Source organism: Poecilia formosa, unplaced genomic scaffold (assembly GCF_000485575.1).
Source record: "Poecilia formosa unplaced genomic scaffold, Poecilia_formosa-5.1.2 Scaffold80, whole genome shotgun sequence".
In the NCBI taxonomy this organism is placed as follows: Eukaryota; Metazoa; Chordata; class Actinopteri; order Cyprinodontiformes; family Poeciliidae; genus Poecilia; species Poecilia formosa.
Window position 1 is genome coordinate 803,778 of NW_006800019.1, and position 23,755 is coordinate 827,532.

Here is a 23,755-nt window from a genome sequence, read left to right on the forward strand (position 1 = left end):
GAGAGTTAAGAACAGCTGGCCGAAATTAGCGTTCATAAATCGGATCAACCTTGAGCTGAACGTCTCTTACTCCGTGGAGCTCGGTTTATCCAGTATCCAACTTGAAAACAACTTTACTGCGGTTGGTAACACAATGAAAACACCGGTGTTCTGAATAGTTTGTTTTGGTCTGTGGACCCCAGACATGGCGCCGAGCGACGAAAACGTCATATCCTGTGACGTCAACTCCAAAGCTCTATTCACACCGAGAACTCCGTTTCTTTGAGTTCAATGTCGGAAATTTTGAAATAGTAATAATAATAATAATAATAATAATAATTAAATATCCCAGTAAACCAACTTGAATTCGGAATTCTGAATTAAAACGCTCCCGAGTAGACGAGACGTCTACCGAGCATAAAAATGTGATCAAAGATGAAGGAAGAAGTAAGAAGGATCCATTGTGTATTCTGTTTAGTTTAGTCGCTGTAAGTGGTGTCTTGGCTTGCCTTCTTATTTAAAGACAAGAACAGATAAAAGCTAGTAAAATACATTCAATATTATTACAATCATTTTACTGAAGCTATTTTTGACAAGTATATATAGTACATAAATAGAATTTGTATGCTAACCCGAATTAGAAAATTAAGGGAATTAGAAAATTAAGAAATAAGAAGAAAATACCGATATTTATATAGCAGAAAAAATAGTTTTATAATGGTACTTATTGAGATATTCCTCTGCCTCACGTTATGTCATGTTCTGCTGTTGAATGATGTCCCTCAAGACAAGCGAATAATAATTTTGGTTATTATATAAAGATTCAAGCACAATGCAAACCAGTGAATGAGTCTGCAGTCATACAAAATGAATACCTTTATTTATTTATTCAACTACTGTGGTGACAGTGAAAACATTTACAGCACACACATCAGTGATACAATGATTAAATATTTGCAAAACCATGAAACCACATAAAAAACATTCACTTATATGTAAATATAAAGTACAAAAGAGGTTTAATAATTAATTATATGATATAATAATAATTAGCCAATGAAAAAAAGTGAAGTAAAAAAAAACCCTATCCTATCTGAAGATGATAAGCTTATAAACACTTGTAATTTATGGCTCTGCACTTCACTCATATTTGGTTACATAAATGATCACTTACAGTAAACTCCAGTGAAGTAAAAAAAAAGAAAAAAAAAAGCTTATTTTTATTTTGTTTTCAAATAAAACCAAAATAAGCTGGGGGGGGGGTGGGAATCTTAGAAAACTAGCAAATATGCATCCGTTCCCCTTTTGCTGTCCCAGTCCGACTGATTATGTGCGTACAGCATCTGGTTTGAGGAACAGCCTGCTGTGCCAGTAGTCTGGGTTGTCAAACGATGTGTTGTTGCTAGGTTCCCTGATGCCAGTACACACCTTGATGTATTCCCCGATCCCTGCACACCTGTCACTGTCCGTCTCCTTGGGAACAGCCCTCGCCTTCGCTGGGAGGTTCTCATATTCCGCGTGCCCCCGCTCACCGGGCACCTTTTCAAATCTGCTCATCTCCTCATACTCCTCCACCGTGCCGTCTCCAGCTGCCGAAACATCTGCCCCGGGCACAACGCCACCACTAGGATCCTCTGGAACTGCCGCTTGTTTATTTGTGTGGCAAATTTCAGTTTCTTCTTCCCCCTTTCTCTCTTTGACTGAGCCCCCGGCTGTTTGGTCTGTCTCCGCTCCAGTCGTCGAAGATGTCTGACTCCCACATCTCTCCAATTCTGACTCACCTCCTTCTGAAGAGTCTGAGTGCCTGATATCCATGTATTCATACCTACAAGTCCCTCGGTCCACCTCTGCTTTATGATCCACAGATTGGATCTCTCTCCTGCAGTGGAGCTGATCTTTCTCCGTTCCGTCTCTCTGGTTTGCTGCTGCTCCTTCGCAAGCCTCAAGTATCTGATTACTTTTTGTACCTGAAAGCATAGAATAGGTAAAGATGACTGGCTGAGAAGTTTTAGTGATGTATTCAGAGAATATGATGTTTATGATGTTTCATGAATCTATGGAAAAAAAATGTTTCAGTTCCTAATTTAACAAACTGAAATAAAGTAACATTCAATATTTTAATTTGTTGACAGTGAGAAAAGCAAAACCTACTTCTTTCTGGGGTTTCAGGTGACCCAGGCAGAACGTAGCCATAGTGGTCCAACTCCTCCTCATCCTCCTGCGCCGTCCACACCTTGTAGGAGGACGGACTGGAGGCCGTGGAAAGCTTCCTGTGACGACTTAAAGCCACACGAGGGCTGGTCCTCTCTGAGCCTAGCCTTGCTCGGCGAAGGCTTCCAGCCCGTAACCCCTCTGCTTCCCTGCCATTTCCTCTGACCTCTGACCTTTCAGGCAGCGTCCGTACAGAGCTCAGGCGAGACCGGTGAAACCACAGCTGAAGTGAAAAAGCAAAGAATGAATGTGCAAATCATAGAAGTGTGTTTTATTTAAGAGCTTCTGATCTTTTAAAGTGATCTTGGTAAACTTTTTTTTTTTTTTGTGGCAGTAATTGATGTATCAGACCTAAGAAGGTTTGAATGAACACAAGTTTACTGGGGAAATCAACAGGGGATTTCTGTGGTCATCACACCTGACGGATGTTGTCTGCTGGACTTGGCGTCATTGGTAGGTATCCGGTCGGGCCAGGCTGAGATACACCACTCTAAAAAAGGTTGCAGAAACACAAGAAGTATGCCACTCACTGATCGTGTCAGTAGTTTAAAACCAATCTATCATTCCAATGTAACTAAGACGCTGATGTGCGTTTGTTGTTTGTTACCCTGCAGGAATTTATCCTTGAACGAGAAAGACTCCACGATGGAGAGTGCTGGAGAGGAGGCGTAGTCAAGCCATCGTCCAGCCCCTCCTCATCTGCATCTTCCAAATCTGCATCCAGAAGTCCTCGCTCTGACTCTCTTCGATGGATTTCTCCAGGCGGGGCGTCTTCCCCTTCCTGTGACAGGACAACAGTTGAGGAGAAACTTTTACAATGTAAAATCAAGGATAAGTAAAAAAAAAGCTCTGAAACAAGAAACAACATCATCCGCACCTTGATGACAAGGTATCTGTGTGGATCTCTTGCCATCCGTGTAAAATCACTCGCTAGCTCTTTGAAGGTCGGCCTCACGTTCTCGTCAATCATCCAGCCTAAAACCAAATAAAAAGCAGTAAACTGTTTTCAGATGGTTGCATAGAAGCAGCCTCTGCGACGAGAAAGCCTCGAGGTGCTTGTGTTCACACGTAGGGAGTGATCTAGAGGCTCACATTTAACCATGACCATGTAGACATCGATGGTGCAGATGTGGGGCTGTGACAGACGCTCGCCCTTCTCCAAAAGGCTCGGCACTTCCTGAGGCTGCACTGACATGTACGGCTCCGCCCCGAAGGACATCATCTCCCACACCGTCACTCCTGTCCAGGAGCAAAAATGCTGCTTTTAATGTCTCTTCTTGGGGTTCACACACAGTCAACATCTACATGCTTCGCTTCGCATGACGAGTAGGCTTCTTACCGTAACTCCAAACATCGCTTTGATGAGTGTACCTTCGAAACAAGATGCTCTCAAGCGCCATCCACTTTATAGGTGTCTGAATGGAGTGAACAAATGCGCATTGCTTGAAAACGCAAAGAAAATACATTGGCGGGTGATCTCACACTGAACCAGATGGTAGCGTCTACCTTTGTGTCTGTGTAGACGTATTTCTTGTCATCTGGATAGAGGAGGTCTGCCACGCCGTAGTCTGAGATCTGGACCTGATAGTCGTTCTTCAGCAGGACGTTGCGGGCAGCCAGATTTCTGTGGACCATGCGGTGTTCCTCCAGGTAGAACATACCCTGAGACGCGGGTGGTTTTACTTTGCATGCAGTCTAAAATCTTATACGGAGGAGTTACAGCTGTCTTTACCTTAGCGATCTGCACACACCAGTTGAGCAGACGCTGGGGGTCCAGGCTGTTCTTATGCTGTCTGATGTGCTCCAGTAAGGAGCCACGGGGACTGAGCTGGGTCACCAGCTGGAGACTGGGACCAGGACAAATTCCCAGCAGCCTAACAATGTAAGGGTAGTCCAGGCTGCCCATGGACAACATGTGCTGCAAATTGAGGGAACGCATTTTAGACATCGACTAGTATTACAGCAAATCGATAGAAAACGAGCATTGCTGTTTCCTTCTTGGAATATTTAAGCTACGACGAAAAATTAAGCTCTGTTCATGCCATTTGGTGTTTATATATATATATATATGTATTTATTTATTTTGATGAGACTCACATCAGTGATCTCAGTGAAGGTTTGCCGACCCGAGCTGTCCTGGATCGTCTTTATTGCCACAGGGATCTTGACCGTCTCTCCCTCTGGGGTCCAAAAGCCCTTAAGCACATTGTATTCTAGATCATGGTAGCTCCATGTCATATCAACTGATCACAAGAAAAAATGAATAATACCTTGTGTACCGTTCCAAAAACGCCGTAGCCAAGGAGTTTGATTTTTTTCAGCTCTGATGGCCTCAAGATCCGAGCAAAAACCTTTGTGCCTTTCTCTCCCGAACCCAGGGGCTCAAAGCTCTATTGAAAGCAGAGCAAATATTCGTAGCTGACTCTTACAGGGTTTTGAAAAAGTTATATTGGATTATTATGATTTGTGCATTAGTGTTGGGTTCTTTAGATTTACCCTTTACCTTTATGGTCTCCTATTCCCGTCTCTATATTTTGCTATTTTCTAAGTTCTTTCCCTGCCATCTTGCTCCCCTTCGCAGCTGTTTTCCATCTCCTGATTCTCCTCTGCCTGCACTTTCCCTCAGCTACGTCCCTTTCAGTCTGATTAGGGTTTCAGGTTGTGCTGTACCTGAGATGTAACCTACCTCATTGAGACCAAAATATAACAAAGTTTTGGCAAGACTTGAAATGTGTGTTCACAGACACACAAAATCTAACCTGACTGAGACTGAGTTACCTTGAAAAGGAAACATTTCAAAATCCACTGCTTTTTATACAAGTTTGTGGTTACTTTGTAAAAAATGTGGAAATATTCAAGAGTTATTAATACTTTTGTATGCCACCTCTTGGCTGAAGAAAATGTGTGTGGCAGGATTATGTAACGGTGTTTGAAGCCTGACCTCTCCGCTCTCCAGGTATCTTCTCATGGCTCTCTTGCGACGGATGGCAAGGCCTCGGTGGTACAACACCCCCAGGAAGAACAACCCGAGGCAGAAAATCAAACAAGCTGGGACTGCCAATGCTATACCTGTGATCTGTCCGCTGCAGAAGGAAACAGAGTTGTTTTAAAAAGAATGAGACATTTTAGCAGGAACCTAACCTGAGCTTTCTGGTCAAGATGTCTTTATTCCCAAAGGAAGTATTTTGTAGGATTTATTTACGTCAAGATATACAGGGAACTGCCCCTTTATGTAGGTGAGTCAACGTTTTGCATGTTCAACAGTTAAAAAGTGGATTGAAGCGCAAACCGAGACCTTCAAACAAAACTCAGCGTCTAAGAAGACAAAGACATGTTGATTGGTTTAGTTGAAGCTAAAAAAGAAAAGTTCGCAAATTTTCTGAATCTAAAAATTGCAATGTTGAATTTCAATCAAAACTGAAATGAAATGACAAACTTAGGTAGGGATAAGCATTCTATGATCATTGTTGGGTAAAACTAATCATTGTTTTATCATTTTATTTGAGTGTTTTATCTAAATGTGTTCAGTTACCTAACTGGCTCTGACCAGTTATTCTTTAATGTTCTTTCTTTATCTATAATGTAATTTCCTACTCAAGGGGTCCATCTGTTTCGTTATCTCAGCATTGTTCTACTCAAGAAGGTCATCATAATAAAAGCCAATTCCAAGCAGAGTTGAGCTTGAAACTCTGCTCAACTCTGCTGGCTGTTTTGATCCTGAGCGGGTTAGAGGTTGTGGATCGCTCCCTTTGCAAAGGAAGGCATAAAAACCTCATTGGTCTTGTGTCTGGTTCTTTACAGGTCTTGAGCTAATTAAAAAACAAAAAAACAACCAACAATCATGTGCTGTTCTCTTTAAGAGGGGCTGGCCATCTCTCCCTTTCGATCATCTGCTAATCATCTACCGCCTTAATCACATATTTTGGTTTCATTCAAGGTCATGGTTACTCGTGTTTTCTAAAAGTTGACTGGCCCACACATGAGTAACATACACAATTAATGGAAATGGGGTGATCTTTAATTTGCTGGACGGCAACAAAAGGAGGCACTGCTGCTTCCATCTACTAAAAACAGTCAAAGTAACCCTGTTATATCTATATCACGTACGAGGGGTTTTCTCTCTTTTTTGGCGATAAGAATCACAGCAGACAAAGTTCTGAAAGTTAAAATCATTAACCAAAAAATGAGCGCAGCAAAACTAGCTCTTTAAACTGACCAAGCAACAAGCACATGGTAATAGTGGAACATTGACATGCAGTGTTTTATACCCACCAGCAGGGGGAAACACTCACCTGCCGCCTGATATCTTACAATCGTTTAAACCTGGGCCGACACACCTGCAACACAACATCCCGAACTTTTTCTGACTGGAAATGGATTCCATGAATATCTGAAACTTTTATACGTGAGTGAAAACAAACCTATTCATAAACTGATGTTTTAATCTCACCCTTACCCATGTGTGCAGTTGGGATGACATGGTTCACAGTGGCCCTCTTTGTTGGGGTATTTGAAAATTAGTCCTCTGTGTTCGTCAAGTACTCCAGCGGGACAAGAGGACATGCAGTAGGGACCATCTTGAAGATTGGAGCAAGCCACGCATTCATCTGCCCCCTTCAAAAGACAAAGATAGAGAGCAATGAGGAGAGTTAAAAAAAAACCACTTATGAAAACACACGATAAAACCAAAGTGTTAATTTTATTGTAAAAGATTAAAATGAAAGTGAATCAGAGAAACAAATATAATACATTAAAGGTGCACAGCAGACAATTTCATATTACAATTTTTCTTCTTCAGAGAATACTTGCGTAACATGATTAAAATACATTTGAACTTATAGACACTATCCTAGTTACGGATTTAAAAAAAAATAATAAAAAAATCACATATTACTGTTCCTGTGCAGCTGACTTTTCCCCTCTGAGGCTTGCACTCCGGATGGCAAGCGGCACATTCTTCGTCAGATCTCGCAAATTCCCTCTTATCTCTGCAAACACAATATTTTTTAGAGCATGTGCGACTTTACTGAAGGCACTACCTGAGCTGCAGTCACATAAACGTCAACCCAAAACTGCTGACCCAGACAAAAAGTTGCAGCTTCCCACACACGTGCCGTGGCGGCTGTAGTTCCTGCAGGTAAGACACTGGTCAGGGCCGGGGCCCCAGCAGCCTGCATCTGAGCAAAGAGGGTCGCACACACGTCCTTCTGCAACTGCACACAAAACAGGACAGCGCATCAGACATCTACTGGATGAAAGTTCAAGGTTTCTCCCCCCCTTGTTTTTCTTTTTTTTTTTTTCCGTTTTAAATGACTGTAATAGCTTGTAACATACGGTGGATCCTAAATGTACACACACCTGTTAAAGTGGCAGATTTCAGTATGCAAATGCAGGAGACCACGAAAGAATATATTTCACTATTTCCATTTTTATTGTGCCATATATTCTATGCAACTGCAATAAACAAATCTGACAGAGGAGAACATTGTTAGAAATAAAAGAAAATCTAAAAAAAGAACAACAAAAAATAAGATTTATGTCACATTAAAGGTGTAAAAAGTTTCCATATGATTTATTATATCTCACTTTTTCTTAAGAAAACCCTGTTAATTTAGCAGGGATACCTTTAGTCACAAAAGCAACCTCATCACTACAAAGTCAGCTCCTTTGTGGTATTCAAATGGAACACGTGTTTTGTCGTCATGCTTTAAAGAGACGCGTCTCACCACACTCCGCAAGCGGCTTGTTGTTGTTGAGGTTGTTGACTCGAACTCTGCGGCCCCTGAACAGCTGCGTCCAGTTCACAGTGTGGTGATAACAAAGGTTGGCATTCTGACTGATGTACACGCTGCCGTCGTTGATATACCGCAGAGAGCGCAGCCCGAGGGAGGTAAGAGTGGGGATATGTATCACCATCAGAGAGAATCGCCTTTTTGTTTTGGGGATTGGAGGACACACACACACGCACACACACACAAACACGCACACACACACAAACACGCACACACACAGAGGGTAGTTAGCTTACAAAATGTCTCAAACAGTTAGGAAGTTTGTATTTCAGACTTTATCATTTGGTTCTGAGCAGTCTATATTATGTTTTAGTCTGGATGTGTGACAGTGCATAGCTGCAAAGAACAAGACAAGTGGAGAAAATGTTAATGTTAATTATAAAAGGAAAGAACAGAATAATAGGTGTTACAACAGAGAGTGTGGATTTAATATAAATTGGTTTTAGTTTGAGCAGGAAGCGTCAGACCCAGGTTTTAATTACACGCTAGGTGTTCCTTTGCACAGATTGTTAATTTTTTGTGTGCCACACAAAATCATCCTTACTTGTGAAGCGACCTCCCCTGAATTGTCGTGAGGCTTGAAAAAACCGAGAGGTTGTTTAGCTCTTTAGGCCACGACTGGATGTTAAGAATATCTGAGAATGAAAACATTACAGTTCTTTATACATGCCTAAAGATGATCTTTAATAATCTATGAATGTCTTAGGTTTGCTAAAAGAGATTTTTTTTTTTCACCATAACATAAATCCTAGTGATTCACTGAGATGATTTTAGATACAGGAAGCAGACGTTTTGCCACCTGCAGATGGTGTGAAATAAACCATTTGCTGTCTAATAGTTGTTTAAACGACTTTTGTCACTTTTGGAAAACTCAGTTTCCCAAAAGTTTTTTTTTTTTTTTAAAGAAACTAATAATAGCCATGAAGCGCCTCAGTTTATATTACATCACTCCGCATCTTTACAGTTAATAAAAAGTAAAACGTTTAAATACAGAGATTTACTTAGAAGCAGCAAAATCATGGTGACTGCTGTCTCTGTGAGGAATCAGAGGCTCCCTAAACGAAAAACCTATCTGTAAATACAAACCTGTTATTTCCCTCACGGTGCGGAACACCTCCAACTTTTTGGCATCGAGTGGTGGAATGTTTTTAAAATCATCTCTGTGAGGAACAGAAAACACATCATTAACACACAGTCTGTCTCTTTGTTAGGCTCTCCTCCGGTGGAAGCAGAGTTACCCATGAATCCCTGTGACCAGGAAGTGAAGGCTGCCCTGGATCTTGGTGCAATTAATGAAGCTGTCGATGTTGCTGGAATCCACCGTCTGTCTGTGCTCTGCGCCGGTGCCGTTGCACACTGCAGGGATGATTCCATCGATCACTGCTTTTTGATAACAGACAGCGCTATGCTAGGGAAAGGTTGAATGGTGCTTTAGTGCTGCTGACCTTTCGGGCAGAATCCACTGCAGAGCTCGCACTGCCTCTGGCCGTCTCTCTCCATCTCTGTCTTGTCTGGAGGACAGACGCTCACGCAGGAGCTGCCGTCCACCACAAAATGAGCTGTGGACAGAAAATAAGAAACAAGAAGGAGTCAATTGTTACAAAGCCACAAACACACATACACACACACACACACACACACGCACACACGCACACAGCAGGCTTTGTGAACATGTAACATTAAAGCAGACTTTAAAATCATAAGCATTTCATGAATTACTTACTAGGACACTGAGACACACAGATTGATCCATATTGGTACTTTGCATTGGGATTGGTCTCCATTTGAAATGTCTGTTTGTTGTAAATGAGGGTCTGGGGGCACTGAGGCACGCAGGCTCCTGAATCATTGAAATGACGGCATGCCTGAAGGACAGAAAAACATCTTTGACCTATTGGCATGACATCTAATCAGGGCTGGTTTAAATGAATCTATGCATGTGAAATATTTTGCCATTTATTAGGGCGTAATGCCAAATCGTACAAACCAAATCCCTTTATAGTCATTTGTTTGTGTAACAAAAGCACATAAGAAAATGAGACAGTGGTTCTCAGATCTGATTAGCATAAAACACAACAGACTGCTAGTGACTTGTAACCAGAAAGTTATGGGTTTGAATCCTGTCCTGGATGGAATAAGACCTGAATCACTTTAGAAGCACCTGTACGACAAAAGGAAGTAGACTAAAATATCTCTAAAAGCAACACATCATGCCTTGATCTAAAGAAAATTATAAACGAATGTCTATCAATCTGCCATTTCCATGGCTTTGGGACTCCAGCAAAATTCATCTGAGGCACTGAAAGCTTCATTTGTCTCGGTTTAGGTCGATGTTCACGAATCAGTAATAGGAAAGAGAAAAAATATGGCATCCATGGGAAAATTTCAAGGTGAAAACCACTGCTGGACGAAAAATACCACGAAGAAAACAGACGTCTTGATGACCCCCAGGTCTCTTAGAAAAATATTCTACAGACTCCAGACATAAAAGTTTAGCTTTTTAGAAAGTGAGGGTCCTGTAACAACATCGTTTCAGCTATGCAGCTAGCAAACCAGCATGGTTTAAAACAACCTCTAATTGAACTCAAAATAAGAAAGGGTTTCGATTGGCTTAGTCAAAGTCTAGACATACATCCAGTATAATTGCTGTGTTGTGACCTTAAACATGCTTCAAAACCTTGGTGTCTCAATTTAAAACATTCTGCACAGACAAAAAAAAAAGTGTCTGAGCTGAGAAGCCACACAGCAACAAACTTACAAAGCAATCCTCATCCAGAGGGCCTTTGCATCCTGCCGCACACTCGATGTGGCAGCAATCCCTGGGGCTTCTCCCAAAGCAGCGTCCGTTGCACTGGGGAGCACACACCATCTTAGTCACTGAGAAGACAAAGGACAGGAAGGTTGAACAGAGGTCACGGATGTCTGCTCATATTTGTGTGTGAACGTCCATGAATAGAGCTATTCAATTATTAAAAGAAGAAAAAAGAAAAAGAAGGATGAGAGAGTTAAGAAACAGAAATTGCAACAGTCTGACATGGACTCACAGATCTGACACTGGTCCTTATTTGGTCCCCAGCAGTAATCGCCGCAAGATTTGTGACACGGGCCTGAGAGCAAGAGAGACGAGTTCAGACCGAAGACAAACAGCTCAGACAGACAAATAAAGAGACAATGGAAAGAGCAACGGGTGCATCGAAGATGAGACCATTCAAAGTCAGACCTCTCTCCCCGTTATTTTGGATGTCAATCGGGGCGCTGTTGTCTCGAAGAATATCTTGCCAGAAGATCGAGGGGCCATAACTCAGGAATTTGTTGTTAATAATCTGCACTCCGCCCTCCAGAATCTCTAAAGATATAAAAGAGACAAATATGGGGGGGAGGGGGGGGGGTAAACAGCAGATCATCCTGAAGCTAATTTTTCAATATGTTGATACAAACTTCAGTCTTAATCAGCTAGCATTGATTTGCCTTTTTTCCATTATTATTATTATTAAACATCTTCTTTTATGTCTCTAGGATGCTGGACGTTGTACTTCAGTTTCTTTAGCTCTAATATAGCGCACGCTTTTAACCTGTCAGGTTTAGGAGTCCGAGCTGTCGCAGACCGTTGGAGCCTTCCTTGGGATAGTTGAAAAAAACCGACAGAGCGAAGCGTCTTTCATACAGACTGTTTCCTCTGATCACCCGCAGCTGTCCTAAGGGGATCTCCTGAACGTGGTTCATAGCAATGAGGACGTAACCGGTCACCTCACGGATTGTCTGGTGGCGAGGGGTGTGGGGGGAGCGAAGAGAACGATGATCACATATGAGATGCAAATTAATTCACTGGTCCACTTCTACTACTGAGGCTTAAGCACAAAACTGGGACCGTGTTCACCTTGAGGAAGGAGAAGTCCCAGTTACTCTCAATCTGAGTGATCTCCAGGTTCCCCATGATGATCTCACAGCCGCTGTAGCGGTCCTTGATCAGGTTGTACTGAGTCTCCTGAGAACCGGTGGAGCTCAGACCGTTCTGGGTACCCGGACACACCTCTGGCAGAAGGAAAATGAAAAAATATTTTCTCATATCAGAAGTGTATGGTTTGCAGAAACATGTTTACATGAAACAAATCAAAGCTGTCATGGAAATTGCTCATTTTTGTGCTTTTATCACGTTTTGTCATGCACCAACAAGCAAAGTACTTCATTCGGATTTTATGTGATAGAGCAACATAGAGAAGATTGTAAAGTGGAAGGAAACAATAAAAATGATTCAATTTTCTTTGCAAAAAAAAAGTCATATATAAAACTACTATAAATGCATCACCACTGTTATGTGTATCGAATAGAAGAGAAAGAAAAAGAAACATCTTTAGTCTCAAAGTGGGGAAACTCATTTATATCAGCAGCACTTTGAAGCATGCATATTCAAACTAAGGTAAAAATTATGAAAAGAGATTTTACAGTAAGGACAAATGTACAACATAAGAAAATAATACTGTACAGTTATTTTAAATAGCACAATCTGTTTAAAGGAATTGTGCACCTGAATATAGGGCAGTTTAAAAATGCGATATTTGTGGATACAGAACAACAACAGACTCTTCACAAGAAACAAAAAACCCTGCAAATAACAGCAAACATGGTTTTGCACAAGCATTTGCACATCTATGAAACTAAACATTTTTGCTCATTTGTCTTTGCGAAGCAACAGAAACTCAGTCAGGCTGGATGGAGAGTGACTGCGGACAAATAATGTCAAGCTTCATGATGAATTCTTCACGGAGCTGAGGTTTTGATTTTGACTGGACTATAGTAGAACATGAATATGATTTGAGCTAAACCTTGTAGTTGTGGGTGTTTGTTGGGGGCTAATGCCTGAATGGAGAACCTCTGCTACAGTCTCAAGGATTTATCAGCCTTTAACAGACTTTTTCCAGTGTCACCTGAACGCAACTGCATCTGTCTTTCCATTAACCCTCACCAGTTACTCTGTGCCTGCTGATCGAAAGCATCCCCACAGCATATCGACGCCACCGCCAGGTTTTTCATTGTGGCGACGGTGTGTTCAGGGGGGGATGTGGAATCTTGGTTTTGCATGTTGGCCACAAGGTTTCGCTTTGGTCTCATCTAAGCACCTATTTCCACAGACTTTTGGTCTCCCGCATCACTTGTGGGCAAACTGCAATTCCAGCTTTCTCTCAGCAATAGCTTTACTTTTATCATTATTCCATAAAGCTCAGATATTTGGAGTGAATGATTTATAGATGTCCTGTCTGGAGATTCTGAGGCAAACAGGCAGTCGGGGGCAGGAGAAGCCCAGGCCCTCAGGGCCGTGAAGAAAAGGCAGAAGGGTCGAGGTTTTTCAGACAAAGCTCAGCATTGTGATAAAGCTATAAATGTGGACTCTGTGTCCCAGAGAGCAAAGAGTGATGCACTGACATACAGAGCTTCTGTGTCTGTATCTGCGCGTCTGCAGGGAAAGTGTTGCTGAGCTCATACCAGAAAGACAATGGCCCATGTGTGAGTAGGACGCTCTGGCGGAGGAACGGAAATATCATAAATGGAAAGAGACGCGTTCCACCTCCTGGCAAGTGACTAAAACTGTACGTTTTTCTAGCTCATTTTGTGCAGAGAATAGACACCTGCAGCAGGGTAGATCATGAGTCATATTTCCTGTTTTTATTTTGAACTTTGCAGGTAGAGGCACCATCGTTCAAGCTGCAGTGACATGACGCTCCCGGGGCCTTCATGTCAGCAGTGACGCTGCACACAGCTGGAACATCCTCAGTGAAATACACTTACAATTAATCCTTCATACATGCATGTGTTTCACTCGTAAGTAGGACTATAAAAGTTTTGAAAGTATAACTACAGGTGTCTCTCTTGCTTTCTGTTCTTCGCTCTAGTGTTTTGTTAGTAAATAGTTCAATTATGAAACACACTGGTGGCAGCATCACACCGTTGGGACAGGGATGCTGGAGTTAATGGGAAGGCGTATGGAGCTAAACGTGGGGCAATCATAAAACAAACAAATAAACAAAAACATATTAGAAGAGACTTTGAGAATGGTCCAGTCAAAGTCCAGACCAAAATCCAATGAAGAATAGGTGGAAAGGACTTGAGATTGAGATGTTCAGTGAACTTTGTAGTTGTAGTGAGACCAACATGTTTGTAAGTTACTCGTGATATTTAGCATAGAAAACTAAATAAAAAAACAAAAATGGTTGAGAAAAAATATGTAATAAAACATGAAGCCACATTTCTAGAGACAAATGTTTTTTTTGTATTCTATAAATTTACCTACCTTCATGTGATTGAGCGGACCCAGTGTGTATCCTCCATGACAAAGCCACACAAAGTAACAGGACTTGCTGCTGGTCCATGCTCACTGACATTTCAGCATGTCAGGATTTAGATCCTCCAATTAGCAATATAGGAGAGAAATTCAGTGGATCTAACAAAGATTAAGATATAATGATTAGATAAATATATGTAAAAAAAAAAAAAAATAAGTAGACTATGTGAAATTTCCTTTGTTCCTCCAAACATTAGTTTCAGGAGCAGACTGATGGATCCAAACAATTCCACCGAAAACCGCGAATAAGCTGCAGTTTGGTCTCATCGTGGAATTTCCCTCCTGGAGAGAGGGAGTCTGATTGGCCCACAGCCAGAATTATTGACCAATCAGAAGCTGGTCCGTCTTCCCCCCCACCGCCCCGCTCTCAATGCACGAGAGTCTACTTTTAATCTCGGTCAGGACTAAATAACAAAGAGCACAAAAAGTTACAAATACAAACATGCAGAATAACATATTTTGGAATCGACAGATTCAGAGCGAACCTTCCTGGTGTGAACCACCCCGTGTGACTCTGTCTGCAGTTGTTTTGGTTCAGCTGCTGCATGTGGACGCAGCTCTGATGAGTCTGAGTGGACGCACTGTTCCCCCAGTAAAGAGCAGTATTGTCCGACAGAGTCGCGTCAACTGGTTAATCACCTCTTTGATGCGTATGGAGCTGCCTGCCACAAAGGCCGCATTGTCTGATGGTCAAGTGACTTCTGAACCCAAAACAAGAGCAAGCTTAATTTGGGGGAAATGGCTTCAGAGAAGACACAAATTCCTGAGCTTGAATCTGGGGAAGCGAGGAGGGAGACTAATCTATATAATCACTGCTAATGGACGGGTTATCGGCAAGTGCTTCTGACGGATTTGCTCATAATCTTATTTATTTATTTATTTATTTTGAAAGAGAACAGGAAACGTGAAAGCTATTCGTTTGTGCAGAATTTTTTTTTAAATATCCCCTTTCTGATGTTAAACTTTTGCATTAAATCTGTTCGGACTGAAGTAGAAAATTAAGCGATAATACCTTTTGTTAGAAGTTGAAAAGTACGGGATTGTCTGATACATTTCTGTCCAGTAGGGGGAGCCAGAGTCTGAGCGCTGGCTCCTGGAGTCCCTGTCTGCTGCAGGTGGACTCTGTCAGCTTTCATAAATGCAAGGTCATTCGTTTTTTTTATTTTTTTTATTACTTATTAGTTGTTATGCTTGCTAGTGCTATGTAGAACTATTAAGATCAAATACAACTCTGCACAACCTTGGATCTGTGTAATCAGAAGCTGGCCACAAAGTGACACAGACATCATTTAGTGTGAAGAAGTTTAAGATGTGACATATTGCACTGGAAACATCAACAACACACATAAAAAAAACCCAAAAGATTTAAAAAAGAAAAAAAAAACGTGCTTATTTTCGTTTTTAGTCCTATGCTTTAGACGAATAAGTGATGATTTCCTTCAGCGTCCTGGTGGCCCCGGTCTGGTGGAGAAGCAAACTGTGAGCGCTCCCTGCTGTGGCCTTTTGCAGCGACCGCTCCCTTCAGAGATTGATGAATTGATTGTGTGGCTGCTGCCAGTGTGTCTGTGCCCTGGGCGAAGGTGTCCCGGTTACGGGTGGGAATCCCAGCTATGGCATCTGCCCTGGGGCCGCCATTGTGGCCGTCCTGCAGGGGGCCCCGGGGGGGAGCTGGTGGCTCTGGGAGCAGCTCCGACTCACATACTGCTGTCACACCCTTGGAGACACAGCTGCATCCTTCCCCCCTCCACCCTCGCGCCCCCCCTATATGCCCTACCGATCAGCTCAGACAAAATGAGTCCACAAGGGAACTAGAAGACTGTGCCAAAGTTTTCTTAATGCCACCAGCTTCGGATGAGGGGGATAAAAAAAAAAAATACCACGTAAAGTCATGTTCTTCACACCTGTTTGAGCAATTCTTTTTATGTCCACCACCACTTTAGAATAAATCAATAAAATACAATATTAGACTGAATTTTTGTTCTTGTTTTAGGACCTTCAGTATAAAATGCTTACATATTTGGATATATGAAGAATTAGGAAAAAGGAAATTCACAGTTGGAGCATTTTCAGATTTTTCAAGACTGCCTCTAAGGAAGCGTGTATTGTTTTATGTACAGCCATGTGTTAAAAAATTAGAACGTGTTCTGATGAGGCTTGCTTAAAAATAAACAGGTATTAGACATATAGTTGTTAAGCCCACATTTCTGTATTAAAATGTTTAATATTTATTGCCATCATCTGATATTTTAACCCTACGTTTTAATTAGCTTTCAGCAAAAAAAAACCCCCGTCATAATTAAATATAACGTAGGCTTGAAAACTATCCGTGTGTAATCAAACTTAGTGAAAGGATCTGACAGAAATGAACTTTTCACGAATGCTCTAATTCGTTGAACATGACCCATATACGGTCAAAGCGTTTGAATGCTGAGCTTAAAGCAAAGAAAAAAAAGTTAGACAAGGAGCAGAAACAGGAGAAATCGGTTCAATTTGGTCGTTTATTGATTTTTGAAATACCAGGAATCATCAGATCAGTGTTCATTTTCACACCAGGTTGTGTTTACGTCCTCTTCATATGCTAACAGAGTTTCCTTCTGAATCAATTTCTGGAAACACGACAGAACAAAATGTTGCCCGGCCTGGTTTCGCTTCGCCTGACGATGATGATGATGATAATAATAATAATAGTAATAATAATAATAACTATAATCTCTGAAAGAAGGATGTTTAGCCACAACAGTGTCACAGATATCAGGTGAAATACTGGACGTCTTCTCCACAAACAAACCTGTTATCAAAGAGGAAAGAAACCACTGACTTAATAAGGCCACAAAATGAAAATTCACAGCAAACAGAACATGATAGATAAACACGTCACACTCACACGCACAAGCTGTCGTCGGTTATAATCAGCTGCCAACTCGCTGACCCCTTTATCTACAGTTTAACCGAGAGTAACAGTGGATCGCTTCTCCTGCCACGGTAACATACAGTATATACAGTTGCGCGCCGACATAGAAAAAGCATGCTCGTTTGCATATTAGGAGGTTTTTTCGGTAAACTTTACACAAATTCATGACAATTTTTATGGGTTTTTTTTAAGTACAGCATTGATCCAACCAGCAGCAGTGATTCTGACTAACAAATATAGTCTGAAGGAAACAGGCCAGTACAGTATATTTCACTTTTAATTACACATCTTTTACAGTATTAACATGCCTTACGATGCAGGATGACTTTCAATCGCTCTCTCTCTCTCGTTTTCGGACTGCGCGAAAACACAAGGCGTAAAGAAACATCGACCTAAAACGACGAAGTCAAACAAAATGAAGGAACAGAAGGACAAGCGGAACAGGACGGTGCGTTCTCGCGGAGCGATAAATGACAACGTGCGACGAGACGCGTACGGAGATCTGGTTAACAAAAGCCGTAGCACGTGTGACGGACGAGCAAAGCCCCCGACAGATGAATAAGCCGAAGCAGAAAAACTGGGTTTTCGAATAAATAAACATTCAGAACCGAGTAAGCTCTAAAAACCGCCAATCACATGCTGTGCTGAATCACTCTGCAGCGGCAGCACTTTTTTTCTTCTTCTTCTTCTTCTTCTTTTTCTCTCCTCGCTAAGCTGGCACAGAGTGGCTGTCTGTTCTGTCGTCTGCATTAGCTTGGATATCACACCTCGCTGAGGCCGGATGAGTTGTCTTTAACCCTCTCTGAGCCGCCAAGAACATTTGTTTTATAGTATTTACAACAGAAGCCTTCATTAGTTCCCACAAGGCCAAATGAGGGATGTGTCCATGCAGGTTGGGAAGCAGCAATAATGCACAGTTAAACTACAGAGACTTTCTTTTGTTTTGTTTTTTTTTGTTGTTTTTTTCACACAGCTGCCTGAGCAGCACCTGCACACTGCATTAAAAAAAAAGAAGAAATCATTCAATGCACTTAGAGCTTAACATCAATCGATGAATAAACAAAACGAAGGCGATCGTTCACATCGGCAGAGTTCATGTTTCTCGAAAAATAGAGAAAGAAATATGTTTAAAATAAATACAATCTTGAACCTAATTCATTCTGTCACATAAATAAAATCTGGGGAACACATTTCCACGCCAGTGAAAGCTTATTTTGTCTGAGCCCGTAGAAGCACACTGCATGTAAAATTGTGAGTTGATGTTGTAGCATACTGTCCCTCTACACGTTTACGACGTCCTTTGCGATTCACACCAGGTTCGTGGCTTCTAAGGTGAGGCGGTTTCTGCCACCATGTTGTGAAAAATGGTAAATATTGGATGTAAATCACAGGCTGTAAAGAAGTGGAGAGTCATACGCCTTCGTTGTAACGTTGCACAATTAAATCCCGATATTAGACGCGTTCAGTCTGAAAAGCATAGATCGGTTTTGATCAGCTTTGACACAATTTGTTTGTAAATCATTACATTAAAAAAATAAAATAAAATAAAAATCTCACCACAGATCCAAACGAGTCAAATGAATCAAAAGTACAAAAACGGAAATATCAGCGGGGGAGAGTCTATCTCCTGGGAGCTTATTGAGTGATTTCTCTCTACTTAGTGAACACAACAGACTTACTGCAACCTTCCACCCAGACTCTTCCCCGACCAGCTCCTCACTTCTTGTTCTTCAGCTGGTTGGCCAGCCAGTCCAGGCCCTCGTAGAGGCCGTCCCCGCTGGTGGCGCACGTGGCCTGGATGTACCAGTTGCGGTGGCGTAAGGAGTGCAGGCCCAGCTTGTCCGTGATCTCTGCGGCGTTCATGGCGTTGGGCAGGTCCTGGGCAAAAGCCACGCAGAGCAGAGCGGTCAGGTGAGGAAACCCGTCAGCTGAGGGGAAAAGTGGATAAAAAGAGATGAGAAGAGGACTTCACCTGTTTGTTGGCGAAGACGAGAAGAACGGCGTCCCGCAGCTCGTCCTCGGCCAGCATCCTCATCAGCTCCTCGCGGGCTTCGTTCACCCGCTCGCGGTCATTGCTGTCCACCACGAAAATCAGACCTGTATCAAAAAAAAAAAAAAAAAAAGAAAGTGAAAAGATGAAACAAGCCCAACCCCCAACGTCACATTAAAAAAACAGGCATACATGTTGTTAAAACTAATTCTGTTAGAGGTTGTTTCAAAATGTCTGACGGCAATCTGAAACAGCAAACGAAGCTGAGCTAAAGCATTAGTCAGATGTGCCCTCGAGTGCTGTAGGCGAGCGTTCTGCCGTCTCGTTAGCAGCAAAGTGCAGAAGCTCCAATGTATTTTATCGGAATTTTATGTAACAAAATATACGAAGAGGAATGAAAACGAGAAGAAAAAAAATCTTTAAAAATGTGCTGTGCATTTGTTTATGACCTTTGAAGCAGCAATTCTGATGCAATTACAACAACAAATAATTTTTTTTTTTTTTTTATCAATTCACTTTGTGCAAAAACACTTCATCTCAGTAAAATTAGAAGGAGTGTCTGTCCACTGCAAATTCCCAAGTCTTGCAAGAGATTCTAACTTGAATTTAGGTTTTGACTGGGCCATTCCGACACATGCAGCCGTAAAATAAATGATTTCATTGCTGCGCTAGCTGCAGCTAGAAGGTGAACGTCTACCTCAGTCTCAAGTCTCATGCTGTCTTCAGTGATTTTCCCAGTATTGCAGGGTTGGAGCTGCAGCTATCTTCCCATTAGCTCCCACCAATTACACTTTCCCTGCTAAAACCATGCCCCCCAATGACATGATGCTGCCACCATCATGTCTTCTGGTGGAGATCATGTGTGTCTAGTGTGATGGGTCACACAGTGTTTTGCATTGAAGAGAAACGTTGGCCTCATTTCATTAGAAAAACCTTCTTCCATGTGTTTGCTGCCTCCCTCATGGCTTTGGCTTTGCCACTTTTGCAAAGAGGTAGGATTTGTGAGGTGAATGACTAATAGTTGTTCTGTGGACAGATTCTTCAATCTCATTCTCTTTCTATTTTGAGAGGATGGACAGAACTCTGTTATGTGTTTAAGAGGATCAAAAAGGAGGGGACAAGATACAAATACACAGCAAACATTTCAGTTTTTGTTTTTTAAATGAACTTTTTTGTAATATGACAAAACTGAAAAAAAAAAAAAAAGTCCCTGAGCTCGCCTTGAGTGTTCTGGAAGTAATGTCTCCAAAGGGGACGGATCTTGTCCTGGCCACCCACGTCCCACACGGTGAAGCTGATGTTCTTGTATTCCACCGTCTCCACGTTGAAGCCTGAACAGGAAAGACACAGCACACGGAGTTGAGGCAGATGCTCATCGCCACGCGGGACTGGCTGAGTTCTTCCGCTCTCGTCACGGACCGATTGTGGGGATGGTGGTGACGATCTCGCCCAGCTTCAGCTTGTAGAGGATGGTGGTCTTACCGGCGGCGTCCAAGCCCACCATGAGGATCCGCATTTCTTTTTTGCCTATCAGGCTCTTCAGCAGGTTCCCAAAGATGTTTCCCATGATGACTCGGACCTCGGCTGCAACAGAACTGTGAGACGGGTGACTGAGCAGCAAAGCGGGAGCAAATACAGTCATGAAGGAAAAAAACAAATAAATAAATTTAAAAAAGCGTCTTCTACCAACATTACAGTCTTAGTACACTCCAGGATTTGGCTTTAGAAGCGATGACTTGATCTTCTTTTTGCACAATTGCCTCATTGTCTTGTGGAAGGATCAGTTGCTGTGATTGAATGTCTGTAATTTTGGTCTAAAATGTCTAAAGGGGCCCTGTGACGTTAAAGGACACATAACGTAGCCTGTGACGGACTGACAACCTTTCCCACCTCTCACCCTATTGGCTGCTTCAGACAGGCACCTGCCCCCACCGATGACCCGAAATGGATCTAGGCCCGCGGGTTTAGCCGGTGGATGTCTAAAGGAAGAACCCTACTCCTTGCAACCTTTTCAAGCATGTTCAATCTTTTTCTAACGCCGGTGCCATGAACTTTTGGAAAAGAACCGCTGACTCTTCCTGGATTGATGGGCAACAACAATTGCTTCCCAAAGGTCATTGCTGATGTCTTCCCTACTTGGCTTCAGGCTGACTCACATGTGATCCAGACCCAACAAACGAGCAAAACTCCTGCTTCCGTAGAGGTGGTGAACACTTTCTGACGATCAAAATATTCATGTACGTTTGATTAGCAGGATCTGGCAGCTGCGGTGTTCTTAGCTCCCTCCCATCGCTTTCCTGGCCCCGTGACTTCAGACGGCCAGAACCACGGTCAAAATGTTAGCGCCTCAGCAACATCTGAGGGGAAAGTCTGTAAAATTCCACTTCACACGTTGACGGGCGGCTGACCCGACCCTGCTACTGTAAATGGCTACTTTTACAGTACTGCTTTCAGGATCTCTGCTGTGAGGTGGATCAGCTTTCTTGTGAAGCAGGTTAACTACCCATTCAGCTGTTTGCTGGCAACTGAAGCAAAGCAAGCAGAACGATCAATTTGCACGTTAAAGGACACGTAACGTAGCCTGCGAGTTTGTATGGTACACACAGTCAATACACTACACCATCCTTTTGTCTGAACTTAAACATCCTTTTGTCTGAACTTAAAAAAAAAAAAATCTTAGACGCATTATTATTTATCGTCATTGTGATTAAAAATCCTCTTTTTATATTTTAGCCTTATTAAACGCACTTGCCTATTTGAATAAAATAAAACAGATTTAATTCAAATATTTTATTAAACGGAACGTCTATATGACGTTCTAGATTATTTTTGTTTGCTTACAATAATCCATAATCTCTGAAAACTGTTAAATGCAAAAACATATGAAGCCAGGAAACAAAAGAGGCATTACTTGTTTATTTATGGTGTCTAAAATCTGAATTAGTCAGACTGTCGTGACCAAACTTGAACTCAAGAATTAAGATGACTACTGTATGTTTAAAACATAGTGAGAGCTGCAGTGATAACCTTTAGATTTCCAATGTCATTTTATCAACTACACAAGGAACTGCACAGCCAGTGTCGGTGAGCTTGTTGATACAGAGATTGAAGACAGAAAATGCTGAGAAATAGATGTTGTTGCCTTTTAATTTTTATTCATTTTAGCTATGTCCCTGACTACTACCATGAGATATTTCCTCTAGATTAGCAATTTAACCTTAGATGGGACATAAGGAGCAGAGAAATGGTTAGGATGTTTTATTCCTTTAAACAATCAAGCATATTGTGTGTAATAGGGACCAAAACAAGAATGAGCTATTGGGAAATTGTCCTGACTACAGTGTGGTCAAACTATTAAATTAGATTTCCAGGGATCAGAATTGTTTGTTCTGCAAAAACCCACAGATGTAAGATTGGATTGAGACCTGGAAGTCAAGTGGACATCTCATTGTTGTGATCCTCAGGTCATTGTGTTTCCCTTACAGCAGGGCATTACTCTGCTGAAAACGGCCAGACTGTCAATGATCTTAAACTATGCTTAATTATGGTAGGAGTCATAGCAACATCTGCATACCGGCTTGCCCTCCAGATTATTTCCCTACTTCTAATAAATCAAAACTGAAGACAAAAGCTTCCCTTGCTGCCTGTTATACCATAACAAGATCATCAGTGGCCACAGTGTTATGCCAGATCTGGATGTTTCTCGTTCACTTCCACATGCATTATCTGCTTATCAATTTTGTATGAATTATCAATACCATTTTATCTCGACAACTTCAAAACATTTTTTACAGAGCAGCGGTGGGATTTGACATGCAGTTCAATTCACTCTCTGTGGCCCTCAGTGGTATTGGCCCTTTAATAGGCCAACTCTGCTGTTAACTTCTGCCAACGCATTTCACCTCAGAGACACTTAATGTAAGCAGGGCTTTCACGTGGGGCATCACAATCCTTTCATTTCATTTCAGAGCCAATAACAAATATTTTATACTACATGAACAGGAAGGAGCTGCTAGCACAGCCTGTTACAGCTGCAGAGGGCTGCTCATACATCTGTCATAATGCGAGGCGAAGGGAAGGGAGATACTGCAGTCCGAGCAGCCGATGGCTCCCGACTCGTTTCTCCGGTCTGGATACGACAGCTAGTCAGGTGTGCCTCTTTGCTTCTGATATCAGCTCATGATTTTAGGGGCACTCAGAGGGAAAATGTACGCGTCGATTTGTGCGCTGTAATCCCCGCGTTACAGTCACGACAAAAAAAAAAAAAAAAGGCCGGGTATCGTCGATAACACGACAGTTTACAGAGAAAGGTGCGTTTAAGGACGTTGGAACAGCGGCGTAATATTTCATAAATTAAAACTTGGAACACATCTGTTGAAATTTTCACCTTTTCCATCTCATTCACACTTACCCGTCAACGGCAGGCAGGACACCAGCTGGATTGAGCAGGCAAAGGACTGGATGATAGTCTCGCGATGACTTTAGGCTTTGCTGCAGTGAGTTCTCGCGATACATTGGCCGCTATGAACGCATCT

The 23,755-nt window shown here is 42.1% G+C and overlaps 2 protein-coding genes across 6 annotated transcripts; both read right to left on the reverse strand.

Moving 5' to 3' along the window:
- Positions 1 to 1,196: 1,196 nt before the first annotated feature.
- erbb3b (erb-b2 receptor tyrosine kinase 3b) lies at positions 1,197 to 14,893 on the reverse strand. Of its 3 annotated transcripts, XM_016673687.1 has the most exons (29): positions 14,805 to 14,893; positions 14,269 to 14,723; positions 11,860 to 12,014; positions 11,555 to 11,741; positions 11,203 to 11,328; positions 11,027 to 11,089; positions 10,741 to 10,859; positions 9,706 to 9,847; positions 9,428 to 9,541; positions 9,221 to 9,338; positions 9,069 to 9,142; positions 8,527 to 8,617; positions 7,917 to 8,119; positions 7,271 to 7,403; positions 7,085 to 7,178; positions 6,647 to 6,804; positions 6,483 to 6,527; positions 5,132 to 5,273; positions 4,461 to 4,580; positions 4,288 to 4,386; positions 3,923 to 4,108; positions 3,697 to 3,852; positions 3,530 to 3,605; positions 3,283 to 3,429; positions 3,068 to 3,165; positions 2,798 to 2,971; positions 2,609 to 2,680; positions 2,131 to 2,413; positions 1,197 to 1,946 (listed from the first exon to the last, which is right to left on the reverse strand). In XM_016673687.1, the coding sequence occupies exons 2-29, from the start codon at positions 14,357 to 14,359 to the stop codon at positions 1,306 to 1,308; spliced, it is 4,107 nt and encodes a 1,368-aa protein (XP_016529173.1). In that variant the 5' UTR covers positions 14,360 to 14,723; positions 14,805 to 14,893; the 3' UTR covers positions 1,197 to 1,305. The 3 variants fall into 3 exon arrangements, with proteins under 3 accessions (XP_016529173.1, XP_016529174.1, XP_007556641.1); XM_016673688.1 differs by having other exon boundaries at positions 7,917 to 8,038; positions 14,269 to 14,893; XM_007556579.2 differs by having other exon boundaries at positions 14,269 to 14,892.
- A 1,909-nt stretch (positions 14,894 to 16,802) lies between these two features.
- arf3a (ADP-ribosylation factor 3a) lies at positions 16,803 to 23,750 on the reverse strand. Of its 3 annotated transcripts, none has more exons than XM_007556580.2 (5): positions 23,632 to 23,750; positions 20,640 to 20,815; positions 20,441 to 20,551; positions 19,203 to 19,327; positions 16,803 to 19,108 (listed from the first exon to the last, which is right to left on the reverse strand). In XM_007556580.2, exons 1-5 carry the CDS (start codon positions 23,733 to 23,735, stop codon positions 18,947 to 18,949), a joined length of 678 nt encoding a protein of 225 aa, XP_007556642.2. In that variant the 5' UTR covers positions 23,736 to 23,750; the 3' UTR covers positions 16,803 to 18,946. The 3 variants fall into 3 exon arrangements, with proteins under 3 accessions (XP_007556642.2, XP_016529158.1, XP_016529159.1); XM_016673672.1 differs by having other exon boundaries at positions 20,640 to 20,830; XM_016673673.1 differs by having other exon boundaries at positions 20,640 to 20,804; positions 23,632 to 23,699.
- Between the last annotated feature and the right edge of the window lie 5 nt (positions 23,751 to 23,755).